Here is a 24,210-nt window from a genome sequence, read left to right as displayed (position 1 = left end):
GGAGGGATGTTGGAGGTATTTGTGCCCTTCCTCTTCTCCCCAGGCTCAGGGGGAGTGGGACCCTTCATCTCTTCTCCTGTCATGGTCACATCCAGAGCTGCAGCCCTGCCCAGGGCTGGCCACAGAGAGCCACGGTGTGTCCCCTCCTTACCTGGTCACCCCATTACTAAGGTCTCTGCTTGTCAGAGGGTGACCAGTGGCTTTGGCAGAGGAGCAGGAGGTGGGTGGGATACCCGGGGGCTGACACTCCCAGAGATGCTTCTCCAAGGGCTGGTGGATCCTCAAACCCACGGCTCAACCTCATTCCTCGACGTGCCAGCTTTGAGCCACGACCCTGCAGTGTCCCACCTCTCACACCTCTGCTTCATCAAGCCATCACATTAGCAGCCAAACCGGAGCCCAAAGGAGCCTTTCCCCTGGTGCAGCCCAGTGCCCAAAGCCTGGCTCTGCAGCCGGGGGGCAGCGGCTTCACCCGGGCAGCTCATCCCCATCCTTCTGCTCCAGCCGGTCGGCAAGTGTGGGGATTACCCACCCCGAGCCCCCAGAGGCGGCGGGGGGAGGGCGCAGTGGCAGGGGGGAGGTCAGGACCGGCCTCGGTTCCCCAAGAGGGACATCAGTTTGTTTTCTTCTTTTTAAAACCCAGCCAAGTGCTGCCACAGCGGGAGCTGCCGGCAGAGCCCGGGACCCTCCCTCCTCTCTCTCTTTCCACAATGAAGTTGAAAAGCCGCCGCTGTGCCCGGAGGGGGGGATGCCAGGCTGAAAAGACTGGCTGGAAAACCCCTCAGCCCCCTCCTCCCATGGGGGGAAGAGCTCAGTGCCTCCCCCTACCCCCGACGCCGCTGGATGGGTGCGGGGAGCTGGGAAGAGCAGCGTTAAACCTCAGGAGTGACCCCTCAGCCCCTCAGCGCTCGGGAAGGGACTGGTGGGTGCTGCCAGCTTTTGTTCATCCACGGCTCAGCGTGTGCTTGGGGCTGGGGGGGGAGAAAGGGGGGTCCCAAAGGAGTTCCCAGGACTCCTCTGCTGGGGAGGGTCCGGGCTGGCACCGGCCTGGGCTGGAGCAGCCCCCTCCTGCCCCACCCCCAAAGGACACGTTTGTGCTAAAAAAAAAAGTCAAACTAACCCCAAAAAAGCAGAGGGGGTGGGGGGAGGGGCTCCAAAGTGGGGGTGTCCCGCTGCTTACCCCAAGGTCTCTCCATTTGTTCCCTCGCTCTGTGTTCACCCAGCTCACCCCGCAGACTGAGACACGCGACCCCTGCTCCATTCCGACCCCCAAAACACCCCGGGGCTTGAGGACAGGGGCTTGGGGGGGGATCGCCCCCTCCCAGGGTGATGCAAGGACCCAGTTAAGAGTTTTCAGCCCTCGCTGAGTCCATCCTCGGCAGCCCCCGACTCTTTTCCACCTCCCGCTCCCTGCTGGGGGGCACAGACGGCATCGCGGGCAGGGGATGGGGTGGGGAGGGGAAACCACCCGGGGGCGTCGTGGGGGGCTGAGTCCGGGTGCCGGGAGGGCCGGGAGAGGCGGGTGAGGGGAAGCCGAAGGGGGTCAGAAGCCGGCGCTCTCGGAGCTGCTGCGGCTGTTGTAGCTGGGGCTGCGGGAGCGGCTGCGGGAGCGGCTCGGGGGGCTGCGAGTCCGGCTGCGGCTGCGGCTGCTGCTGTAGCTGTCGTAGCTGCGGCTGCGGCTGCGGCTGTACGAGTAGGTGCTCAGCGAGCTGGAGGACGAGGGGCTGGGGCGGTAGTAAGGGATGGGACGTTTGCGAGCGCTGGAAAATAAAGGGAACTTGAGTTAGGAAACTCGAGCCTCCCCCGTCGGAGACAGCTCGGGGAAGGGATTGTCCCGGCACGGCCGAGCGAGCCCCGCAGGGCTCAGGGTATCGGCATCGTCCCCCCACTCCCCCCCTTCCAGCCCCTTCCCCCCCAACCCCACCCGGGGTGTTAGTCCTGGATTAGGCAGCGCCGAGGGCAGAAAGTGAGCAGGTTAATGTGGCTTTTGTGTTTCCCAGACACCAAAGATTGAAAGCTGCTGAAAAAAGAGACGTTTCGGGATTAGCTGCAGCCCGCCGGCGCCTGAGGATGAGGAGGGACGGGGAGCACGGGGCAGGGGGGTTGGAGGGCACGGGGAGGGGGATGTGACATCTGCAGCCGCTACAGGAGCCAACCCCTTGTCCCCTTCTCCCGGCCCCGGTGTTAGTGGGATCAAAGAGAGACACGGGCCCCGGCCAGAGGCAGCGGGGTGCTGAGGGTATCCTGGGGTGTGAGGAGACACAGAGGGGTCCGGGAGGAAGAGGAGGAGGAGGAGGAGGAAGGGGGGAGGTTACCCTGGGAGCCAGGCTGGCGGCGATGCTCTTCGAGAGGGACCTTGGGATGAAATGGAAAAGGAGAAGTTGGCATCACTGAGGCAGGACCTTGGGGTGGTGAGGGGTGACAGGGAGAGGGGACGGGGCAGGAGGGCAGGGAAAAGCCCTGGGGCTTCTCTCTGGGCTATGGGGCAGGAGAGGGAGGCTGGGGGTGTTCCTCTGGCTGCCCCCTTCGTGCAGCATCGAATCACAGAATCCTTCTGGTTGTTAAAACCCCTGAAGCTGCTGCAGTCCCAGCCCTGCCCTCACCCTGCCCAGCCCAGCACTGACCCACAGCCCTCAGCACCTCAGCCCCACGGCTTTGGGATCCCTCCAGGGCTGGGCACTGCCCCAGCTCCCTGGGCAGCCTGGCACAGGGGCTCACACCCCTCTCAGGATAGAAGCTCTTCCTCCAAGCCTCACAGAAATTATGCTGCTCCTCCTGAACTCCAAGAACTGGGTCTTTTGTGCCATCCCTCCCTGGGTGACAGGGATGGGGGGACAGTATCCACAGGGATCACGAGCTGTAGCTTCCAGCCAAGCCCTGCCACCTTCCTGGGGACATCCTGACAAAACTCATCTTGGGGATGGAGCAGTTTTGCCAGCCCATGTTCTCCTCACCAGGGAGGGCTGCAGGGAGCTCTGACCCACCAGCTGAGCAATATTTCTCACGTCCTTCCTCCTTACAACTTCAGCCCAGCCCAGGCAAAACAAAAACCCTCCCACAGCAAGCCAGAGCTGATTTCTGGAAACAAAGCCCCTCAATCCCAGGGCCCAAATCTCCCAGCTGATAGCAGGAGAGACAAATAGGTCAGGAAGGAGTTAATCTCTGCTGCTGCTGGCATGGGTGCTGCATGCTAAGGAGGCACTGGGTATATGCACACAGGGGCTCAGCTGCCACCAGACATTGCCCTGTCTCCCAGCCCAGGACCCTGTCCATTGGATCTCAGAGAGGAGAAACCAGCTTTTGGAGAGTGAGGGAAAGACAGGCTTGTGGCTCATGTCTCTCTGGGATGTGCACAGGTGGATTAACATGGATTCCTGTTTCCAGGCCTTGAAATGGGAAGAGATGGGGAGATGGTTTTGGTGGCAGTCTGGTTAGGTGGCTGGCTGGGCCAGCTGATCCATCCAGTTGGTCATTCTCAGGGTTGTGCATCCATCTGCAGAGATGCTCATCCAGTTGTCCATCCACCCATCCATCCATCCCTTCCTCCATCCATCCATCCATCCCTTCCTCCATCCATCCACTCATCCATCCATCCATCCATCCCTTCCTCCATCCATCCATCCATTCCTCTATCCATCCATCCCTTCATCCAGCCATCCATTCATCCATCCATCCCTTCCTCCATCCATCCACTCATCCATCCATCCATCCACCCATCCATTCCTCCCTCCACCCATCAATCCATCTCCCCCCATGCATCCCTCAGTGCTGGCTGGTGGCTGAGCTTCCCCCTCCAGCAGCCAGCACCCATGGCAGAGTCTTCTCCAAGTGCTGGGACCCACCTGGTGATCCTCCTGGGCTCCATGAAGCTCGGGGAGTCGCGTCTCCTCTTCCTGATGGGCGAGTAGCTCCTGGAGCGGCGCCGGGCGCGAGCGGGATCGGCGTCACCGTGGCGTGGCCGGGGCTCGTTTTCCTTCTCTCTGCACCACGAGGAGGAGGAGGAGGAGGGTCAGGGCTGTGGGTTGGGGTCCCGGTGGGGTGCAGGGATCACCCTGAGCCGTGGATGCTCTCTGAGCCCATAGCTGGTCCTATCCCCCCCCCTCCGCCCCCCGCCGAAGCTGCCCCTGACCTGCTGGCGGGTTTTTTGGGCGAGGGCGAGCGGGAGCGGCTGCGTCCTGCTCTCTTCTCCCGGGAACGGGAGCGGGACTTGGACAGGGACCCGCTGGAGCTCCAGGAGCTGCTGCGCTGCCCGGGGCTGTGGGACGGGCTCTTCCTGCGCTCAGAGGCGTGCCGGGAGTGCGAGTGTTTGGCTGATGACTCCGAGCTGCTGTTCGGCCGGCCCCGGTGCTGCCTCTCCTTCACCCTGTGAAGGCAGATCCCGGCACCTCCTCGCATCCCGCCCAGCGTGGCAGGGAGGGCGACCCCGCGGGACGTGGGGACCTCAGGTTCCCATGGAGGAGTGACAGATGGCCCCAATTCTTGGCCGGGCTGCATCGTTGAATGTGAAGCACGGGGCAGCTGCCTGCTTGGGATCCTGCACCCTGCAGGATGCTGCAGTCCTGCACGGCCCTCCAGGCACTGCCTTTGCACTGGGATAAGCTCTTGCAGGGATGGTTCTATCCCCATCTCCACCCCCATCCCTGTCTCTGTCTCCATCCCCATTTCCCTCCCCATCCCTGTCTCTGTTTCCATCTCCAGCCCCATTTCTGTCCCCATCCCTGTCACTGTCTTCATCTTCACCCTCATTCCTGTCTCCATCTTCATTCCCATCCCTGTCTCTATCCCAGTCTCCTCTCCATCCGCCTTTCTATCTATCTCCACCCCTATCCATGTCCCTGTCTCCATCCCCATCCTCATCCCCATCCCCATCTTCATCCCCATCTCCGTCTCCATTCTCACCCCCATCTCTGTCTCCATCCCCATCCCCATCTCTGCCTCCATTCTCATCCCCATCCCCATCCCCATCCCTGTCTCCATCCCCATCCCTGTCATCCCCATCCCTGTCTTCACCCCCATCCCTGTCTCCATCCCCATCCCCATCTCTGTCTCCATTCTCATCCCCATCCCTGTCTTCATCCCCATCCCTGTCATCCCCATCCCTGTCTCCATCCCCATCCCCATCCCCATCCCTGTCTCCATTCTCATCCCCATCCCTGTCATCCCCATCCCCATCCCTGTCTTCATCCCCATCTCTGCCTCCATCCCCATCCCCACCTCTGCCTCCATTCCCATCCCCATCTTCACACCCTGAGCATCCCAAACCCACCCTGATCCCCACCCATGTCCCCGGAGCTTTCCCCAGACAGCACCAGGCTCCCCGCACGGTACTGCCTCCCCCTCCCCAAATCTCAGCATCCAGCCCCAGCGTCCCGACACCCCCCCTCCCGGGGCTGCTCTTACTTCTTGCCGTGGGTGCCGTGGTTCCTGTCGGGGCCGAGCGGCGGGTGACAGGGGTGTGACGCCGCCGAGCCCTCCGAGTCGCTGCTGGAGCCGGCGGGGCTGAGCGGCGGCGCCGGGGGGGTCTCCGGGGGCCGGCCCTTGCTCTGGCCGCGGTGCCGGGGCGCTGGCGAGGGGCTGCGGGAGCGGTGCCGGTGGCCGTGCTTGGCCCGTTCCGGCGTGAGCGACCGGGGGCTGCGGGCACCGTATCGACCCCCCCGGCTGCGGGGGGACGGCGGCGGCTCCGTCCTGCCGTGAGCCCGAGGAGAGGGGGACGCCGAGGTCGGCCTCTGGCGAGGGGAGACAGAGAGAGAGAAGGAAAGGGAGGGAGTGGAGGGAAAGCGGAGAGGAGGGAGAAGAGAAGAAAGAAGGAGAAAGGGGATTTTAACGGGAGGCACCGGGTCGGGGACGCGGCTCACAACGTCAACGCACATCGCATAAGGCAGGCTACACAGACGCTACTCTGCACCTTCCTCTCGCCCTCAACAACGTGGGACATGCAAACCTCCGCATGCAAAACGGCAAAAGAAGGGCATGGAAACCAAATGTGTTCAAAATAAACCCCAACGAACCAAAAGCCCAAAGGAAAGGGTGGGAGGGGAGCAAAAAGAAACCCCATGGAAGAATAAAGTTCCAACCGCCTCCCTCCCCCCCGCCCCAAATCATCGGGGAGGGAGAGCTCGAAGGGAAGGAAACATCCCCCCACCCCACCCCGAAAGCACCTGGAGAGGGGATAAAGCAAAGCCCGGCCCGCCCAAGAAGGGGAAAGGGGAGGAAAACCCAAACGAAAGGAGGATAAATGAGGGGAGGGGGAATAAAGAAAAGATGAGAGGAGGGAAAGCGGGGAGGTGAGAGAGTAAATCAGAGCGAGCCGAGGGGAAAAGGGGGTGAACCAAGGAGGGCGGGGGGAGGTGATGGGGAGCTGCTCACACAGAGGCATGCACGAAGAGAGAGAGATGGTGAGGTAGGTGTCGTGGGGGTTTTTTTAGAGATAGTACAGCTTTTGGGCTCCAAATAAACCAAGAAAGGAGGGGGCGGCACAGGGTGAGGATGGAGGGCGAGGCGGGGGGACGGGACGGGACGGGGCGGGACGGGGCGGGGGCAGAGAAGGCAAAAAAGAAACGGGGGGGGAAAAAAAAGAAACAAAAAAACCAACCCAACAGAGAAAAGAAGAAAACAAAAGCCACCATCCAAATGAAAAGAAATCATAAGAAGAATCATAATCAACGAGAAAACCAAAGCGAAAAACTTCACAAATGTCCTCGGTACTGAGATTAAACGAACGTCTCTGAGCTCGTCCTGGGACACGCATCGAGCTGTGACTCTGCAGGGAACTGCTAAGTCCTCCTCAGCACTCAACACAGACTTTGCTTTCCTGCTTTCCTTTCCTTTCCTCTTTTTTTTTTTCCATTATATGCTTTTTTTTTGTTTAAGTCCCTCTTGGTTAACATCCACTTACCAAAAAAGTGGCATTTCCTCCTTTAGTAGGTAAGGTATGAAGAGAAGGGAAAAGCGGGGCAATATAAGTGCATCATTAGATTCACAAAAATGCAAGAGAGAAAGAAAGAGCCAGAGAAGGAGGAGAGACAGAGACAGAGCCAGAGAGAGAGAGAGAGGGGGGAGAAATAAAACAAACCAACTCGCTTCTCCTACGAGGAGGGGAAAACCCTGAGCCACCGCCGTGGCTGAGGCTCAGTGCTGGGCTCCTGCCAAGAGCCAGAGAGGGTTTTGCCTGGCCCCAGGGTCCAGCACCAAGTACCTGAGCTCCTCTGAGCCACAGCAGCTGCCTGAGGGTGGCTGTTTCCCCATCTTTGCAACCACCACTAGAGCAAAAAGACTGGTGGAAATGGCTCCTGTTACCACCAGCCCTGACTGAGGTGGCAAACCCCAGCCCAGGGGGGCTTTGGGGGGTCTCCTTCCCCTGGTAGTGGCTTGGCACCAGGTCCCTGAGCATCTCTGGAAGGGTAAATCCTGCCCAGGGGAGAGTGGAGTTGGTCTGAGGGGATCTAACAGGGTTTGGGAGGATTGGGGTGGTCCAGGATTGTGTCACTGCACCCGGGGCTATGCTGGGGGCTGGTGACCTCAATTCCCCACTGCCCCAAGCACACCTGGTCAATCAATCCCTGAGCACAAGGTTCTTTCTGCCCACCTCCTTGTGTCCTGAACAACACTTTTCTCCCCCAAAAAAGAGCAGCAAATGGGGCTCTGGGGATGGCTGGGGATGGCCACCAAGATGCTGGGAAAGGGCCAGGAGGCCACTGTGTCTGTGAGCATCCCAAGGCACAGAGCATCATCCCCACGGGTGAGCCAACCCCTCCAGCTACACACCAGCAAGCTGCAGCCAAAATGAGGCCATTTGGGTTGTTTTGGGGTGGGTTTTTTTAACCTGTTGTTGCTGCAGTCAGTTCAGGGAGCAGGGGAATGGCACAAAGCAGGGGGGGGGACACAGACCCCCTCCAAGCAGCCCTGGGGGAGTTCAGCTGAGCCCATGCCCAGCCCCACATCCAGGCAGAGAAAAATAACAGCAGAGAAGATGAAGAGGAGGAAGAAGAAGAGATAAAGAGAAGGGTTTCCTCTTTCCCAGGGTGGCACTTCATCCCACAGGATTGGGGCTGTGGGGTTCCCACCCAAACCCCAGGGTGAGGGTGGAGGGGGCTCCTGCCCAGGAGTGCAGGGAGGCAATAAAGGCAAAAACACCCCCAAAAATCCAAATTGGTGAGGGAAAAACAGCCCAAAAGGGAAACCAAACACTGGGGGCTTGTGGGGCTGGGATGGCCAGGGCTGGGACACCAAGCTCCTGCCTCCTGGGGACTGGGATGTCCTGGACCTGCCTCTTTCAACCTCTCCTCGTGATCCTGGTATTTTCCCTGGTTTGGGTTTGGGGTTTTGTTTTGTCTGCCACAGCCTATGGAGGGGCTAAACCCACACATCATCCCAAATTTCTCATTCCCCCATCCATCCACCCCAAACCCCCCCCTGTGCCCAGAATCTGCTGCTGCTCCCACCCTTGGGCTCCAGCCACTACCCTTCTTTCTCACTAATTATCTTCACCTTCGTTAAGTGGGAGGGAGGGAGGGGGGGAGGACTCAAATGGAGCAGCAGAACTCAACCCTTGGATGGAAAGGAACACAAATTGAAAGGGCTGGAAGACACAGAAATGCATTCTACTGACAGCACGAGGAGACAAGGGAGAGACAGAAAAAAAAGGGGGAAGAAAGAAAAAGTTACATGGACAGGGCAAAAAACCAAAGAGATCTCTAAAGAACAGAAGAGCATGGCTTTGCAGCTAACTGGGGCAAACCATACAAATCAACCCCCAAAAAAATCATATGTAGCCACCAAAGAGAGACAAAAATGAGGAAAAGGAAGAGAAAGAAAGTCAGAAAGAAAGAGGGAGGGGGGAGAAAAAGAACATTAAATCAAGCTACGGTGCTTTTGTCAACAGGCTCATCTGCAGAAGTGAACGTGCAGAGGTGGACGAAATACCTACCTTTGCATTTGGCAGTGAACAGGAATGCGAGAATCAAACAGAACCAAAACAAAAGGAAGAGAAAAAAAAAAAGGGAAGAAGAAGAAAACAATAATCTCCACATTTGGAGGGCAGAATGGGAAAAAGACAAGGACTCTTTAGTACGGTGATCCAGCCCCCTGGCTAAGCCCCTCTGCTTGCCTCAGATCCCTTCCTGCTTTCAAATGGGTCTCCTCGGTTCTAGGGAGGTGCTTTTTTATCCCCCTTCTGTTATGTTGCTGCTGTTTGGTTTGGTTTTGAATGGCAAGGTTGTGGTGAGGGTGGGGAAGAGGGGGGAAGGGGAAGGTGGGTGTTGGTGTCTGGAACCTGGCGGTGGTGCGGTCTCGAGTCGCTGTGTGATGTTGGGGGAAAGGGGACACAGTGAGGGGTTGGGGGGTGGTGTTGGCCCAAAGAAAAGCAGAGAGAAAGAAGGGCTGGAGGGTGTGTGTGGGTGAGGAGGAGGAAGAGGAGAGACCCAGGAGGAAGGCTGGGGAAGGCAGGAGGGATGGATGGAGATGGGTATTTAAAAGGGAAGGTAACGCCACGCAGCACCCTGGGCACCCCTTTCTCCCAGTGGCTCTGGGGGTGCTGGAAAGGGGGGTAACAGCCTGAGCCCAGAGCTTTTGGGGGATCTGCAGGAGGTGCTGGAGAGGAATCAGGTGCCAAAGATGCCCAGCACCCATCCTGCCAGGACACAGGTGCCCAGGTGTGGGACGGCCACAGGGTGCTCGGCTTTTTGGGGGGATGGAGGGTGAACAACCCAGCACCCAACGGCCTCATCCTGCAGCTGAGGAGGAAAAGCACTCCCATGGCCACAGGATCCGAGGCCACAGGGCAGTAGCCAGTTCAAGGAGGCAGTAGCCAATTCAAGGAGGCAGTAGCCAATCCAAGGAGGCAGTAGCCAATTCAAGGAGGCAGTAGCCAATCCAAGGAGGCAAAGGGCTGATGTTGCACCTCGCCAGGGGGGAAGCGCCGCCACTCCCTTTGTGGTGTAAGAGCTGCTCAGTTCCCTTCCCTTTTAAATGCCTTGTTCCAAGCACAGAAAATGGAGATACAAAGGTCAGAGGTTGTCAGTACTGAAGAAAAAAGACATCTGCTTGTTGCTTTTGCTTTGTTTTGTTTCCCTTCTCCACGTTTGAACACACACGAAAGCAAAAACTTCTACAACAACACGAGGGGAGGGAGAAAAAAAAACCAGAGAGAGAGAGAGAGAGATCGTTTGCATTTCTGTACATCACAAGGGGAAAGGAAAAGAAACCGTGGGGAAACTAAAATAAAAGGGAAGGGGGCAAAAAGAAAAAGGCAGCAGGTTTCATTGCCCTTCCCTCCCCCTCGTCCCTGCTTCTGCTGAGCAAGAAATGGAAGTGTATATTACCGTCTGGGGTTTGGTCAAATGGGAGGCTAAAGAAAAACACAGATGGGGTTAAAAAGAAAAGGAAAAACCAAACCAAAACCAAAGAATAGAAACCAGAGAGAGAAAGGAGAGAGAAAGAGAGAGAGAAAGAGAGAAAGTTGTCGGAGAGAAGTCCCGCTGGTGCCGGGGAGCCAAGGGAGCTCGGCAGCCTGGGTGATGCTGGGTGCTGGGTGCTGGGCAGGGGCAGAGTGGGGTGAGCTGGGTGCTTGGGTGGGCTCCTTGGCACCCAACACCCTCCCCAGGCCCCAGCCAAAAGCACAGGAAAGAAGAAAGCAGAGGTGCCCCGAGAGACGGGGTGCTGGGTGCTGGGCTGGGGCTGGGGAGGAGGAGGAGTGTGATTATGGGGTTGGGGGCTCTTGGACTCATTTTCTGGGGTGCCTCTGGCCCTGCAGGCTTTGAGGTGTCAGTTTTGGGTGCTGCCAGCACAGGAGCAGCCCCATGGCACCTCAGCCCTGGGAATAAAGACCCCTGGGACAGAGGAGAGCTGTGTGTCCCCCGTTATTGGGGTCCCCCAGCACTCTGCCTCCACTCAGCTTGCCTCCAGCAGGCTCCTCACCATCCTGGCACTGGTTAAACTGGTGCTGGCCCCACTGGGTTAGGGCTTTGCCCCACTCAGGGTGGGAGAAGCCCCATCCCAGGGTGCTGAAGCAGAGCCAGGGACACTTTGCCTCAATGTCACACACCACCAGGACCTAAAATCTGAGCACCCAGCACCAAACCCCCTCCAAACCCTACCCTGGCCTACACCAGGCTCTACACTGGGTGCTGGGGTCCTGAGCACTGATACTGGCACCTTGGCACCGGGCAGTGCTGGGCCCTGGCAGGGACATTTCCAGCTTGACCCATTCCTTGGCTGTTTGAGCTCAATCCACTCCCGGGGAGGTGCTGAGCCCAGGGGTGACCCCGGCAGGTGACAGTGCCCTGCCAAGCCATCATCCCCGGGGTGGGGGGAGGTGGGAGGGGAGGGGAGGGGGGATACTGCGATGTGTGGCTTTGTGGGAGGGACGTCGACACTTGCCCCGAGCTGCTGGGGACCCAGCACCCAGCAGAATGGTCGGTGGGTGCTGGGGAGGGGCACAGCCCGCATCCCCTCCCTCCCTCTCCCCCTGCCGTGGAGGAAGGAGGGGAGAGGAGAGGCGGGGTGAGGGCGGTTCCTGCGCAGGGAGGAGGGGAGGGAAGCGAACGGTGATCCAAGAAAAGCCTACGTACATCCGAGGGCTCCGGGAGCGGGGCGCAGTGGCTGTGGCGGCCGTTCTGGGCGCTGCCCTTGTGCCCGTTCTGGTGCGGGGAAGCCGAGCGACGGGGCGAGGGGGAGGACGGGCTGCGGCTGGAGCGGGCGCTGCTGCCCTTGGGGCCATCCTGCCGGCGCCTGGGGCTCAGCCTGCGGGGCACAGCACCGTCAGACCCCCGGCAGCCCCCTCCCGGCACGGCTCGGCACGGCTCCGGCTGAGGCGGCAGCGCAGGCTTTGCCAAAGCAATGGATGGGGTGAGAATGGGTGGTTTGGGCTTTCTGCGGTTCAAACTTGGAAGTCTGCTGGTTCCCAAATGCCCTCAGAGGTGCTGCAGCACTGTCACGCTCCCCTCCATCCCCCAAAAGGTCCCCATCGTGGGGTCATCTCTGTCATCCACCTCCCTGTCCTCTGTCCCAAAAGATCTCTATCACAGGGACACCTCTGCCATCCACCTCCCTGCCCTCCATCCCTGAGAGTCCCCATCATGGGGTCATCTCTGTCTCTCATCTCCTTCTCTCCTGTCCCAAAATATCCCTGTCACAGGAACATCTCTGCCACCCATCTCCATGCCCTCCATCCCTCTAAAGGTCCTTATCACAGGGACATCTCTGCCACCCACCTCCCTGTCCTCTGTCCCAAAAGATCTCTATCACAGGGACATCTCTGCCACCCACCTCCCTGTCCTCCATCCCTGAGGGTCCCCATCATGGGGTCATCTCTGTCACCCCCCTCTTTCTCTCCTGTCCCAAAATATCCTCATCACAGGGCCATCTCTGCCACCCATCTCCCTGTCTTCTGTCCCAAATGATCCTCATCATGGGGTCATCTCTGCCACCCATCTCCCTATCTTCTGTCCCAAAGGATCCTCATCATGGGGTCAGCTCTGACACCCACCTCCCTGACCTTCATCCCCCAAAAGATCCCCATCACAGGGACATCTCTGCCATCCCACCTCCCTGCCCTCCATCCCTGAGAGTCCCCATCACAAGCTCAGCTCTGTCACTCACCTCCCATCCCTGCATCTCCCCAAAGGTCCCCATCACAGGGACATCTCTGCCATCCCACCTCCCTGCCCTGCACCCCACAAGGGTCCCCACGGTGGAGGCTGTGCTGGGGGGCGCGGGCGGGGGCCGGGGTCCCGTGCTGCCCGTACCTGCCGGGGGACTTGGAGCCGCTGCCGTCGGAGGAGAGCGAAGCGCTGTGGGAGCTGCAGGAGCTGCGGCGGTGCGAGCGCCAGGCTGGGGACTCACTGCGGGACCTGTGGGGAAGGAGAGGGGGCCGGGGGAGGGGTGGAAGGACAGGCTGAGCCGCTGGGGGAGGGCACACAGGGGGGCACACGGCCCGCCCCCCGCCTCCGTCCCGGCCCCTCACCTCTTGCGCTCTTTGTTTTTCTCTTTCCGTTTGTTCTTGGGGCTGCGGGACCTGCGGGAAGAGCCGGGAGCTGCGGGGATGGGAGCGGGGGCAGCTCCTGGGGGGCTTCCCCAGGACCCCAGAGGCTGCAGGAGGAGTGATGGGGAGCATTTGCTCGGGGGTGGGCTCCACTGAGTTCAGATGGTTGTGGGGATCCCAGTTGGGGGCCAGATGCTGCTCGGTGAGGCTGAATGGGAAGGGGTGGCAGGGAAGGGGGGGCTCCACTTGCCTTGCCGAGCATCAGCCCCCTCTGAGCCCCTCTGACCACCCAGGCACTCTTTGGGGTTGATTCCTCTCACCCTAAGCCAGTGGTGCTGGCAGAGGGCAGAGCAGAGCAGGCTTTGCCCTGGCCATGGTTGCCTGGCATCACACCTTCTCCCCTCAGGGACATTTGGGGCTGTGTGGGACCCTGAAGTCACCCAACATGGCCCTGTGTCACCTCCAAAGGGGGGGGACACCCAGCAGTGTCTGCCCATGGGGGTGAAGGGGATGCTCACCAAGTGAGGGACAGGGGGGTGATGGCAGCTCACACTCACTCACTGCACTCGATGGGTCTGTCCCCATGGGAAGAGGGGATGGGGACAGTGGGAGGACAGGGGACAGGGGTCTCTGAGGGGGGAAGCTGTCAGTCAGAGCTGGTGGCTCCCAGCAGCTGCCACTCTCACCTGTGTCTTCTCTTCTTCCGTGACCCCGACTCAGACCTGAGGATGAAGAGGAGGCAGAGATGAAGCAGCCACTCTGAGCAGTGGGAGCTGAGGTCAGGGAGCTCCAGGGGATGGGGACAAGGGAGTGTCTCCAAGATGGGCTGCTGGATGTAGACATCATCATTCTCTACAGCTTCCTGACAGGAGGCTGCAGGGAGCTGGGGGTCAAACTCTTCTCCTCACTCATGAATGACAGGACAAGAGGAAACAGCCTCAAGCTGCCCCAGGGGAGGTTGAGGCTGAAGCTGAGGCAGAACTGTTTCCCTGAGAGGGGTGTCAGCCCCTGTGCCAGGCTGCCCAGGGAGCTGGGGCAGTGCCCAGCCCTGGAGGGATCCCAAAGCCCTGGAGCTGAGGTGCTGAGGCTGTGGGTCAGTGCTGGGCTGGGCAGGGTGAGGGGAGGTTGGACACCAGCAGCTTAAAGTTCTTTTCCAGCCAAAATGATTCCATGGGGCAGGTGGCAGCTGCTTTGGGGAGGGTGGTGGCCTCATGAAGAACCATCAGCATCCATCCCTGTCCATGCCCCCATCCCACCCCAAGCCACCCACCAGCCCCCCTGTCCCCAGCCCAGTGCACTGGCCTCTACCTGTCTCGTCTGTGCTTCTTTCCAGTCTTCTTCTTCTTCTCCTTGCGGATGGGTGAGGAGCTGTCGCAGCTGTGGGGGGAAAGTGGGTGCCCTTGATGGGGAGAAGAAGGCACTCCCCATCCCCACGGCCCAAGGGAGCCCTGTCCCACCACCCCCAGCACCTCACTTCCCCCAGACCCCCCCATGGGATGCACAAACATCACAAGGAAGTTATTCCCTGGTGGGGGACAGCCTGGGGGGCTTTTGGCAGAAGGGCTCTGGATGCCCTTGGTGTCAGAGAGCCCAAATTGTGTCCCATTACCACCTTGTGTGTTCCACAGCCTCCAGCAGCAGATGGGGTGGCCAGTTGCCACTGGGGTTTCAGCAGGGGACAGTGATGGGAGGTATCAGGGTACCCTGTGGCCATGTCCCCCTGCAGCCCACCCAGCCCCAGGGGCACTCACCTGCGCTCCGAGCCCGGTTTCCTCTTTTTGCTGCCATGGGGAGGGCAGAGAAGAAAAGGACATTAGGGACAGCCTCCTGCCCAGGACATCAATGCTAATCACAGAGGGGACCAGCAGGTAGGTGGATCCAGATCCCCTCAGGGAGCCAAATCCTGCCTGGTGCTGTGGCAAGCTGGCTCCTTCGCAGTGTGTACTGAGCGAGGTGCCTGCAGCCGGGTCCCACAGCACTGTGTGTGTGCTGCACCAGCACTGGGTGCAGCTGTGTTGCACATTTTGGGGGTGCAACATCCTGCAAAGTGGGGGGATCTTTTGCCCCACCAGAGCCTGGGGCCAGGCTGAGCTGGGAGCAGAGCTGCCTTGCCAGAGGGGCTGCTGCAGGGTCAGCCCAGGACTCACCGGCTCCGGCGGTGACCTGATTTCTTTTTCTTCTTCTTCTTGGGTGGAGGAGAGGGGGAGCTGCTGGAGCGTCTCTTCAGCCTGGGGGAGAAAGCAGACAGGGCAAGGAGGGATGGTTCTCTGGCTTCTCTGGCCCTCAATGAGGATCCCTGTGCACAGGCACCTGGGGGTGTTAATAGACAGCAGCTGAACAGGAGCCAGCAGCGTGCCCAGGTGGCCGTGAAGGCCAAGGGCATCCTGGCTTGGATCAGATATAATGAAGCCAGGAGGAGCAGGGCAGGGATTGTCCCCTGTGCTGGGCTCTGGGGAGGCTGCAGCTCCAGGGCTGTGTTCAGTGTTGGGCCACAGGGACACTGAGGGGCTGCAGCATGGCCAGAGTTGGGGAAGGGGCTGGAGCACAAGGGGCTGGGGAGGGGCTGAGGGATGGGGGTGTTGAGCCTGGAGCAGAGGAGGCTGAGGGGAGCCAGCAGCACTCTCTGACACTCCCTGACAGGAGGCTGCAGGGAGCTGGGGGTCACTCTCTGCTCCCCAGTTTGAGTGATAGGACAAGAGCAAACAGCCTCAAGCTGCCCCAGGGGAGGTTGAGGCTGGAGCTGAGTGAGAACTGTTTCCCTGAGAGGGGTGTGAGCCCTGTGCCAGGCTGCCCAGGGAGCTGGGGCAGTACCCAGCCCTGGAGGGATCCCAAAGCCCTGGAGCTGAGGTGCTGAGGGCTGTGGGTCAGTGCTGGGCTGGGACTGCAGCAGCTTCAAGGGCTTTTCCATCAGCAGGGAGTGTGTGAGTGCCTGGGGCTGAGCCCTCACCTGTAGTCGCGGTGGCCGCTGTCCCCGCGGTAGCTCTGTGCCGAGCACTCGCACTGCAGCCCGCAGCCCTCCCCGCACTCAGGGTACTGCTCCTCGTACTCCTCCCCGCCTGCCCCGTGGTGGTTTTCTATCACACTGCAGAGGAAGGAAGCACAGCACTCATTCAGGGTTCCCCATCCCACTGGAGAGGCTCAGGGGGGTTGGCCTGGGGCAGTGACAGGAGCTGAGGGATGCCTCTGCCACAGCATCTCCAGGGGACCTCGGTCACATCCACACGCAGCAGAGCCCCGTGTGAAGGCTCTTTCAGGAGCTCCTGTCCCTGCAGAAGCACCTGCTGGAGACATCACAGGGCTTGGGTCACCATCTCCCAGCCTTTTGCATCACCCAAGTGCTTGGGGCTGAGCTGGAGGTGGGGTCAGCCCAGGGTGGTGCCAGGAGGGTTTCAGGCTCCTGGTGGGAGCTGCCCAGGGCTGACTCAGGCTATGGGACCAGCACCTCAGTGTGCCACCTGCTCAGCACCAGGGCTTCAGGCAGGTGATGGGTGCTGATGTCCCCCTGGAGCAGGTGAGATGTGGTGAGGGGACATCAGGCCTGGAGCCATCAGGGTCTCCTCTCCTCCCTCCTGAGTGACTTCAGCAGCATTACTTTTTCTCGTTGCCATGGAAACCAGAAGGAGGTTGCCATTGACTACCAGGGCTCCAGGCAGGGCTTGGCAGAGACCTGGCAGCTGGACTCAGCAGGCAAGAGGGACCCAGGAGTCCCTGCCCAGCCTCTCCCTGCCATCCCCCACCTCTCTGCCATCAGCCCCAGGAGCAGCATCAAACCCCACTGGTTGTTTTTGGGGGATGTCAGACATCTCACCCCAGGGGGATGCAGCCACCCAGCTGCTCTGGAGGGAACCATAACAGATGGGGCCATGCCCAGAGGGTGCCTGGCATCACACCAGCCCTGGCACTTGCTTCCCAAGAGAGATTTGCCCTTGGAAACCTGGAGTGGGCTCCTCAGCCCTTCCCAGCCCAGAGGAGTGTGGTCAGGGATGCAGGAGGAGAAGCACAGCCCCAGTAGCCACCAGCCCCATGGTAGCCTGGACTAGCAGAGGGATGCTGCCAGTCCCAGCCAGCAGATCCCACAGCAGCACCTGTTGGCACCCCTGGCCACAGACAGGCCCTGAGCTGTTTAACCCCATTAAAACCAGTCTGGACCAAAGCTCCAAGTGAGGCATCCCCCTCCTGCCCACGCTCAAGTGGGTCTCAGGCTCCCTCTGTGCCACAGCCACAGCTTTCTGGGTCCCCTCCAAGTGCCTCCTGCTTTGGCCATTCCCCAGGAGCCTTTCAACCACCAACCCAACTGTGAGAAGGGGGGGAAAGAGGAAAAGAGAGGAGCAAGCAGGGATCATCTCCTGCTGGACTCTGCTCCAGAGCCTGGTGCCAGCATCTCCCCCATTAGCTGTGCTCAGCAGCTCCAGACAGGCCTGTGCTGCCCCAGTTAACTCTCCCTGCCTGGCACACACAGTTTTCAATCCCACCAGTCTGTCCATCAAACAAAGCCTCCTTGGGGACTGGGCTGTAGCTCCAGGCTGTGCACACACAGGGGTGGGAGCAGGAAGAGCACAGAGAGCGAGTCAGGGACTCAGGTGGTCACAGCTCTGCTCCGTGCCTCAGTTTCCCCAGGGGAGCTTTGCAGATGAGGCTCAGCTTTGGCATCTGCTTTGAAATGAGACCAGCTGCTGCAGGCTCAGTGCTGGCAGCCAACAACTGAGTCCAGAGAGGTGTTGGAGCAGCACCAGCCCATGAGATGCTCTGCTGAGTACTCTCCCAGCCACAATAAGGGCTGAGGCTCTTTATTTAAACTTTATTTAGCTCCCTTATCCAGCTCCTTCAACCAATACAGACCTTTTGCACCCAGGACACCCTTTGGCAGGGATTCCATCAGCTCAGGTCCCTGCTGCTGGAAGAGCCATCTCCTTTGGACCCAGCTCCTACCAGCCTCCTCCGACCGCCTCTGGCTTTGCCTTCCTCTGAGCAATGCTTTGCTTTGAGGCTGCTCCTTCCAGCTCAGCACTATTATTTATAGCCCCTGGGCTAATCTTTACTGATTACCCTTTGTTTTGCAAAAGCAAGCCTGCAAAGGTGACAGCTGGGGCTGAATGGGTAACCTTAACCCACCTTCAGCTTCCCCAGGTGCCTGTTACAGCCCCAGCCCTACCGAGCCAGGACTCCCACGGGCAAAGGCCACTTGTTACCACCTCAGGGCTTGATGCACAGTGATTTGGGCATGCTGGTTTTCCCCATCCATGCCTTGGTTGCTCCTGGCTGAAGTAGCACCCTGAGTGCTTCGTGCTGCCCTGGGACTGTGTGCCTCAGGAGCTGGGCACAGCAGAGCCCTGTCCCTCCCTGGCTGGAGTGTCGGCGGTGGGAGGAAGGTTCTCCTCCTCACCACGGCTTCCCTGCTTCCTCTCTTGCCCTGATTTCCTGACCCTAATGAAGCATTAATATTCAGTGAACCTGCACAGCATCTATTCCTGTCCCAAGTGACCTGGTTTCCAGGCTGATGGATGGTGTGTGCCGGGCTGGCTGCGCTGCCTGGGCCATTAAACAGCGCACGGATAAATCATCAGCAACCCAGGACCGACCTGGAGCTGGAGCAGAAGTGGCACATCCCCAGCAGGAGCTGGGCTGCTTTGGACATCTCACCTGAGCCCTCAAACACCCCTCTCCCCAGGGAAGAAACAGCCCCCAGGGAGCAGGCAGTGTGAGGAGGGATTAGGAGGCTGAGGCTCGGGGCTGGAGCTCCTTGGAGAAGCTTCTTCCACGGGGCTCTTTGGGGTCACAGCACTCTGATGGAGACACATGCTGTGGCTCTCACCAGGTGAGAAGTAGGCTTGAGCCCTGTCTATCCAGCCCAGGCCCTTTGCAACAGAAATGATTACTATTCTTAATGATTCTTATTGCTAACAGTAACATTTCCAGGGCTATAGAACAGCAGCCAACCTGCCAAACCATCAGCAGCCAAGCTGAGCTGCCCCAGCCTCACACTCAGAGACAGGGGGACTGGAAATGGGTGACCTTGCCTGGCTGGAGGCAGAAGTCACAATATCAGCCCCAGGGAGCACAGGAGAGGTGACCCAAAGAGGCAGGAGCAGGCAGAGGGAAGGCACAGCAAACCTGTGGTTTGTTCTCTGCCCCTGGCTGGTGAGATGAGCCAGGCTTTGAGACCTTCTACACCTTGGTTTCATCACCTGAGACAGGAGCATTGCAGTGCTGGCCTCTGTACAGCACCCTGAGATCTCCAAAAGACCAGTGCAGGGTAACCTCTAACCTCTCCAGATGGAGGATACTGCCTCAGAGAAGCAAATCCTGCCTCCAACCAACCAACCAACCAACCAACCACCCATCCATCCATCCCCTCTCTATGTCCATCCATCCATCCCTCTCTTCCTTCCTCCTTGTAACCCTCTCTACATGCATCCTTCCATCCATCCTTCCATCCACCCATCCACATATTTATCCCTCTCTATGTCTGTCCCTCCCTCTATAGCTTCTCTATGTCCATCCATCCATCCCTCCTCTCTACTCTATATTCATCCATCCATCCTTATATAGAATGAATATACCTTCTCTATGTCCATCCATCCATCCATCCCTCCATCCATCCATCCATCATCCATCCATCCATCCTTATACAGAATTAATATACCTTCTCTATGTCCATCCATCCATCCATCCCTCCATCCATCCATCCTTATATAGAATGAATATACCTTCTCTATGGCCATCCATCCATCCATCCCTCCATCCATCCATCCATCCCTCCATCCATCCATCCTTATATAGAATGAATATACCTTCTCTATGGCCATCCATCCATCCATCCCTCCATCCATCCCTCCTTATACAGAATGCATATACCTTCTCTATGTCCATCCATCCCTCCATCCATCCATCCATCCATCCATATACAGAATGAATATACCTTCTCTATGTCCATCCATCCATCCATCCCTCCATCCATCCCTCCTTATACAGAATGCATATACCTTCTCTATGTCCATCCATCCCTCCATCCATCCATCCATCCATCCATATACAGAATGAATATACCTTCTCTATGTCCATCCATCCCTCCATCCATCCATCCATCCATCCTTATACAGAATGCATATACCTTCCCTATGTCCATCCATCCCTCCATCCCTATATACCCCCCCTCCACATCAACCAACCCACCCATCAATACCCAGAGGCAACCTGGGACATGTCCTGGGATGAGGGAGGGCCAGGCCACAGGGGCAGGCTGCCTCAGAGCTGCCTCACTTACACGTGGCGGCCGTGCTGGTCCTCCCTGGTGAGCACCCCTTCCTTCTCCATCAGCATCTGCCGGAAGGTCCCCACCTTCTGACGGATCTCCTCTTCCGAGTACCTGCGTGGCCAAAGACGTGCTGTGAGCAGAGTGTGGGCTCCCCAGGGACCTGCTGAGCACCTCTGTGTCTTTGGGAGTGTGTGACATGTGGCTCAAGTGGCTGGTGAGAAGGAGAAGTGGTGTGCTGACAGTCACCAGGGCCTGGAGGAGAGCAGCTTGCTCTGCTCAGTCCCCTGTCACCATCCTCCACACCCATGATCACTCTCTACAACTCCCTGACAGGAGGCTGCAGGGAGCTGGGGGTCAAACTCTTCTCAATGTCAGGACAAGAGGAAACAGCCTCAAGCTGCCCCAGGGGAGGTTGAGATTGGAGCTGAGGCAGAACTGTGTCCCTGAGAGGGGTGTCAGCCCCTGTGCCAGGCTGCCCAGGGAGCTGGGGCAGTGCCCAGCCCTGGAGGGACCCCAAAGCTCTGGAGCTGAGGTGCTGAGGGCTGTGGGGTAGTGATGAGCTGGGCAGGGTGAGGGCAGGGCTGGGACTGCAGCAGCTTCAAGAGCTTTTCCAGCCAGAGCAATTCTGGTTCTCTCTCTGCTTCCCCCCCTGCAGCAGTGCTCAGCAGAAGAGACATCAGGAAGGGCTAAAGAGGGTGACCAGGAGGTTCTCATTCCCCTCCCACAGCCCCAGCTTCTGGGGCACATCCCCAGCACCCCCTGGGCTGTGCCAGCAGCCGCTGATGCCAGCGTTTGTGCCTGGCACCTCCATCCCACCCTGAGCCGTGCCCTGCCCGTCCCTGCGCTGCGCCCGCAGCCGACTCAGCTCTGCGCTAGCGCTGACTCAGGCCGCTGCAGGGTTATTAACCACACACACTAATCACTTTGTCCCTGGCATCTGAGAACAGCCGCGGCAAACCGCTGCTCTCCGGCCGTCCCCGAGGCGTCCCCGGGGGAGGGGCGAGTGACAGCCCCGGGCAGGAGACTCTGTGCCGCATCCTCAGGCTGCACAAGGGCACCCCAACATCCCCCTCAGCCCAAAAGTGCCCACGGGGGGTGCTCGCAGCTGGGGACCCTCTCCCCAGCACAAGCATCCTCTCACCATCGCTGCCAAGGAGCCCAGAAAAGTGGGTGTCCCAGGCTGGGAGCCCTGTGCTCCTCGAGGCTGGCACTTTGCAGAGCCCATGATGGGGACAGGGATGCCCCTTGCATCACAGGATCACAGAATCTAAAGGGTTGGAAGGGACCTGGAAAGCTCATCCAGTGCAATCCCCCCCTGCCAGAGCAGGACCAGCTAGAGTAGGGCACACAGGGACTCATCCAGCTGGGCTGGAGTGTCTCCCTGCACAGCCCATCTGGGCAGCCCCTGCCAGGGCTCCCTCACCTCAACAGGGAAGAAATTCTTCCAGTGGTGCCTACAAAGGGGAACAGCCACGAGAGGGGAATTAATATTAATGAGCTCATTTGCATCAAAAGGCTCTCATTAATTGCACAGCTGACCAGGACTCCCTGCAGGAGGACAGGGCAAAACCAGGGCAGCACCCCCAAATGCTGCTCTGTCCCCTGGATGGGGCCACTGGTCCTGGCCATGCCGTGGCCAGCAGCCAGCCCACAGCAGCAGGAAGATGTCTGTCTGCCTGAGAAGATGAGCATTTGCTGCAGCATGTACCCAGCCAAAGCTCTTGGAGAGGTGACACGAGGCCAAATGAGAGGTGACAGATGGGCCACTGCAGCCAGGGGCCATTAGCAAATCAATGGAGGGGCAAAGCCAAGGAGAGGAACCTCCCTCTGCACCCAGCCCCCTTGAGATGGAGGCAGCAGCCCCTTCCCTCCTGCAGCCTCCTGGTCCTGCTATAACACTGTTGAGAGGAGTTTGGTTTTTCTTATAACACTGGTTGGTTTTGCATTTAACACAGACAATGGGTTTGGGAAAGTAAGAAGGAAAGCAAGCAAGAAGGAGAGCAAGCAAGAAGGAGAGCAAGCAAGCAGGAAAGCAAGCAGGAAAGCAAGCAGGAAAGCAAGCAAGAAGGAGAGCAAGCAAGAAGGAAAGCAAGCAAGCAAGAAAGCAAGCAGGAAAGCAAGAAGGAAAGCAAGCAAGAAGGAAAGCAAGCAAGCAAGAAGCAAAAAATGCTGATGCTTGTTTTCTGGATATAAAAAAAGCCCAAAGCAGCCTGCAGGCAGGGAGTAAAGGCAGGGGCAGCCCAGAGCAAGAAGCAGCTGAATACAGCAGAGGCAGAAGGAGCCATCCATGTTTGGAAAGAAGGGAGTGCTGCCATCCCCACAAAAGCTCCTCTGCTGTCACCTCCCTTCATCCCAGGGGCCCTGCCCTTGGCAAGAAACTCCCTCAAGGTTGTGGCTAAGATGCAGCTCCCAGCCCTGGCAGAAACCTCAGGGGGGTACATGGACAGGTACAACAAGCCCCTGGAGAGGCCCTGTGAGGAAGGGGAAGAGCAGGCAGAGGATTCACCAGGTTGGCCAAGATTATGACTGTAATTATCTTATCTCAGTGTATCATCATCATTATTAACAGCCTCAGCAATAACCAGCAAAGGCAATTAGAGACACAACAGCAGGGGTTGCAATGCTGCCATTACCCATTGCAGTAATGACACTGCCTGTAGTAAGATCCCTAGTAGAGCCCAGGGACCCAACAGGAGGCTCTGATGCTCCCCAAGGCACCAGGTCAGCCTTATTTATCTCCATAAGGATGAGTGAGGCACAATCATTATTCCAATCTAATTCTAGGTCACGCTTGTGCTCATAATGAAAACCTTGGCCAGACCTTCCCTCAATCCATTTCCCTTCTCCCCAGCTGATACCAGTCCCCATCTACCTGCCTGTGCCAAAGAATTTGCTCCACTCATCAGATTTCAGGGAGGATGGGGCTGTGTGGCTGGTGATGGGGCAGCTGGCAGCGTGGCCATGGGTTTGGGGGACATGGGAGGTCTGCTTGCTGGCACCTCACCTCTTCCTGCCCACCTAGGCAGGGATGCAAAGGGCCCCTCAGGTTTTCCCCCAGCCCTTTGCATTCCCAGGGGAGAGCAAAGGGAGCTGAGGTTGTTTAACCTGGAGGAGGATGAGGTGACACTCCCTGACAGGAGGCTGCAGGGAGCTGGAGGTTGGTCTCTGCTCCCCAGTAACAAGTGACAGGAGAAAAGGAAACAGCCTCAAGTTGCCCCAGGGGAGGCTGAGATTGGAGCTGAGGCAGAACTGTTTCCCTGGGAGGGGTGTCAGCCCCTGTGCCAGGCTGCCCAGGGAGCTGGGGGAGTGCCCAGCCCTGGAGGGATCCCAGAGCCCTGGAGCTGAGGTGCTGAGGGCTGTGGGTCAGTGCTGGGCTGGGCAGGGTGAGGGCAGGGCTGGGACTGCAGCAGCTTTAAAGGCTTTTCCAACACAAATGATTGTGTGATGCTAAGTGTGGATGTTCTCCTAGATCTGCATTTCTTGGAGGCATTTATCTTCACAGCCCATCCCAGCAGTCTGCCCCAAAGCTGCTGGATTCACCCCAAACCCGATTCACTTCCAGCTGGGGACCTTTGCCACATCAAGGGTTGGTTCTTTTAGAGAGGAAAAAGGGGGAGAACAAGGTGCAAACAGGTCCAAAAGATCCCAAGGCATGAGACCCATCCCTCCCCACTCACCCCTGCTCCTCCATCATCTCCTGCAGCTCCATGCACTTCAGCTCCACCCGCCGCTTGCGCTCGTGGTCCAGGATTTCCCTGTGAGCCTTCTTCACCAGGCTGGGCTCCACCAGCCTCACCTCCTCCTCACCCTTGTGCCATGTCCCCGAGGCACTGGGCTGGGAGAAGCCGTTGGAGGCCTCCTGGGGTGAAGGCACATCAGCCCCATTGTTGTAGAGAGCCATGTTGGTGTGGGCAGCCTCACACCCAGCAGCACCTGGAAGGGAGAGAAAGAGGCAGAGGTCAGCCCCTGGCTTGGT

The 24,210-nt window shown here is 58.8% G+C and overlaps 1 protein-coding gene across 1 annotated transcript; it reads right to left on the bottom strand.

Moving 5' to 3' along the window:
- Window positions 1-1,533: 1,533 nt before the first annotated feature.
- Window positions 1,534-24,135, bottom strand: SRRM3 (serine/arginine repetitive matrix 3). The gene is made up of 14 exons (XM_062012547.1): window positions 23,912-24,135; window positions 20,244-20,345; window positions 15,927-16,061; window positions 15,127-15,207; window positions 14,731-14,760; window positions 14,288-14,356; window positions 13,666-13,701; window positions 12,962-13,012; window positions 12,744-12,848; window positions 11,568-11,739; window positions 5,401-5,726; window positions 4,130-4,363; window positions 3,843-3,980; window positions 1,534-1,760 (listed from the first exon to the last, which is right to left on the bottom strand). The coding sequence occupies exons 1-14, from the start codon at window positions 24,133-24,135 to the stop codon at window positions 1,544-1,546; spliced, it is 1,920 nt and encodes a 639-aa protein (XP_061868531.1). The 3' UTR covers window positions 1,534-1,543.
- Between the last annotated feature and the right edge of the window lie 75 nt (window positions 24,136-24,210).

This window comes from Colius striatus, chromosome 20 (assembly GCF_028858725.1).
Source record: "Colius striatus isolate bColStr4 chromosome 20, bColStr4.1.hap1, whole genome shotgun sequence".
Classification (NCBI taxonomy): domain Eukaryota; kingdom Metazoa; phylum Chordata; class Aves; order Coliiformes; family Coliidae; genus Colius; species Colius striatus.
The sequence above is the reverse complement of the archived record's forward strand: the minus strand, read 5'-3'. Positions and strand labels throughout refer to the sequence as shown.

What these genes read in the sequence shown, in the direction of transcription:
- SRRM3 (XM_062012547.1), bottom strand. Translation starts at nt 24,135, where the DNA reads ATGGCTCTCTACAACAATGGGGCTGATGTGCCTTCACCCCAGGAGGCC. An exon ending in GACCAGCACGGCCGCCACGT is followed by an intron (nt 16,062 to 20,243) that starts GTAAGTGAGGCA and finishes CTTCCTCTGCAG; the next exon opens with TGTGATAGAAAACCACCACG. An exon ending in TCAGGTCACCGCCGGAGCCG is followed by an intron (nt 14,761 to 15,126) that starts GTGAGTCCTGGG and finishes TCCCCATGGCAG; the next exon opens with CAAAAAGAGGAAACCGGGCT.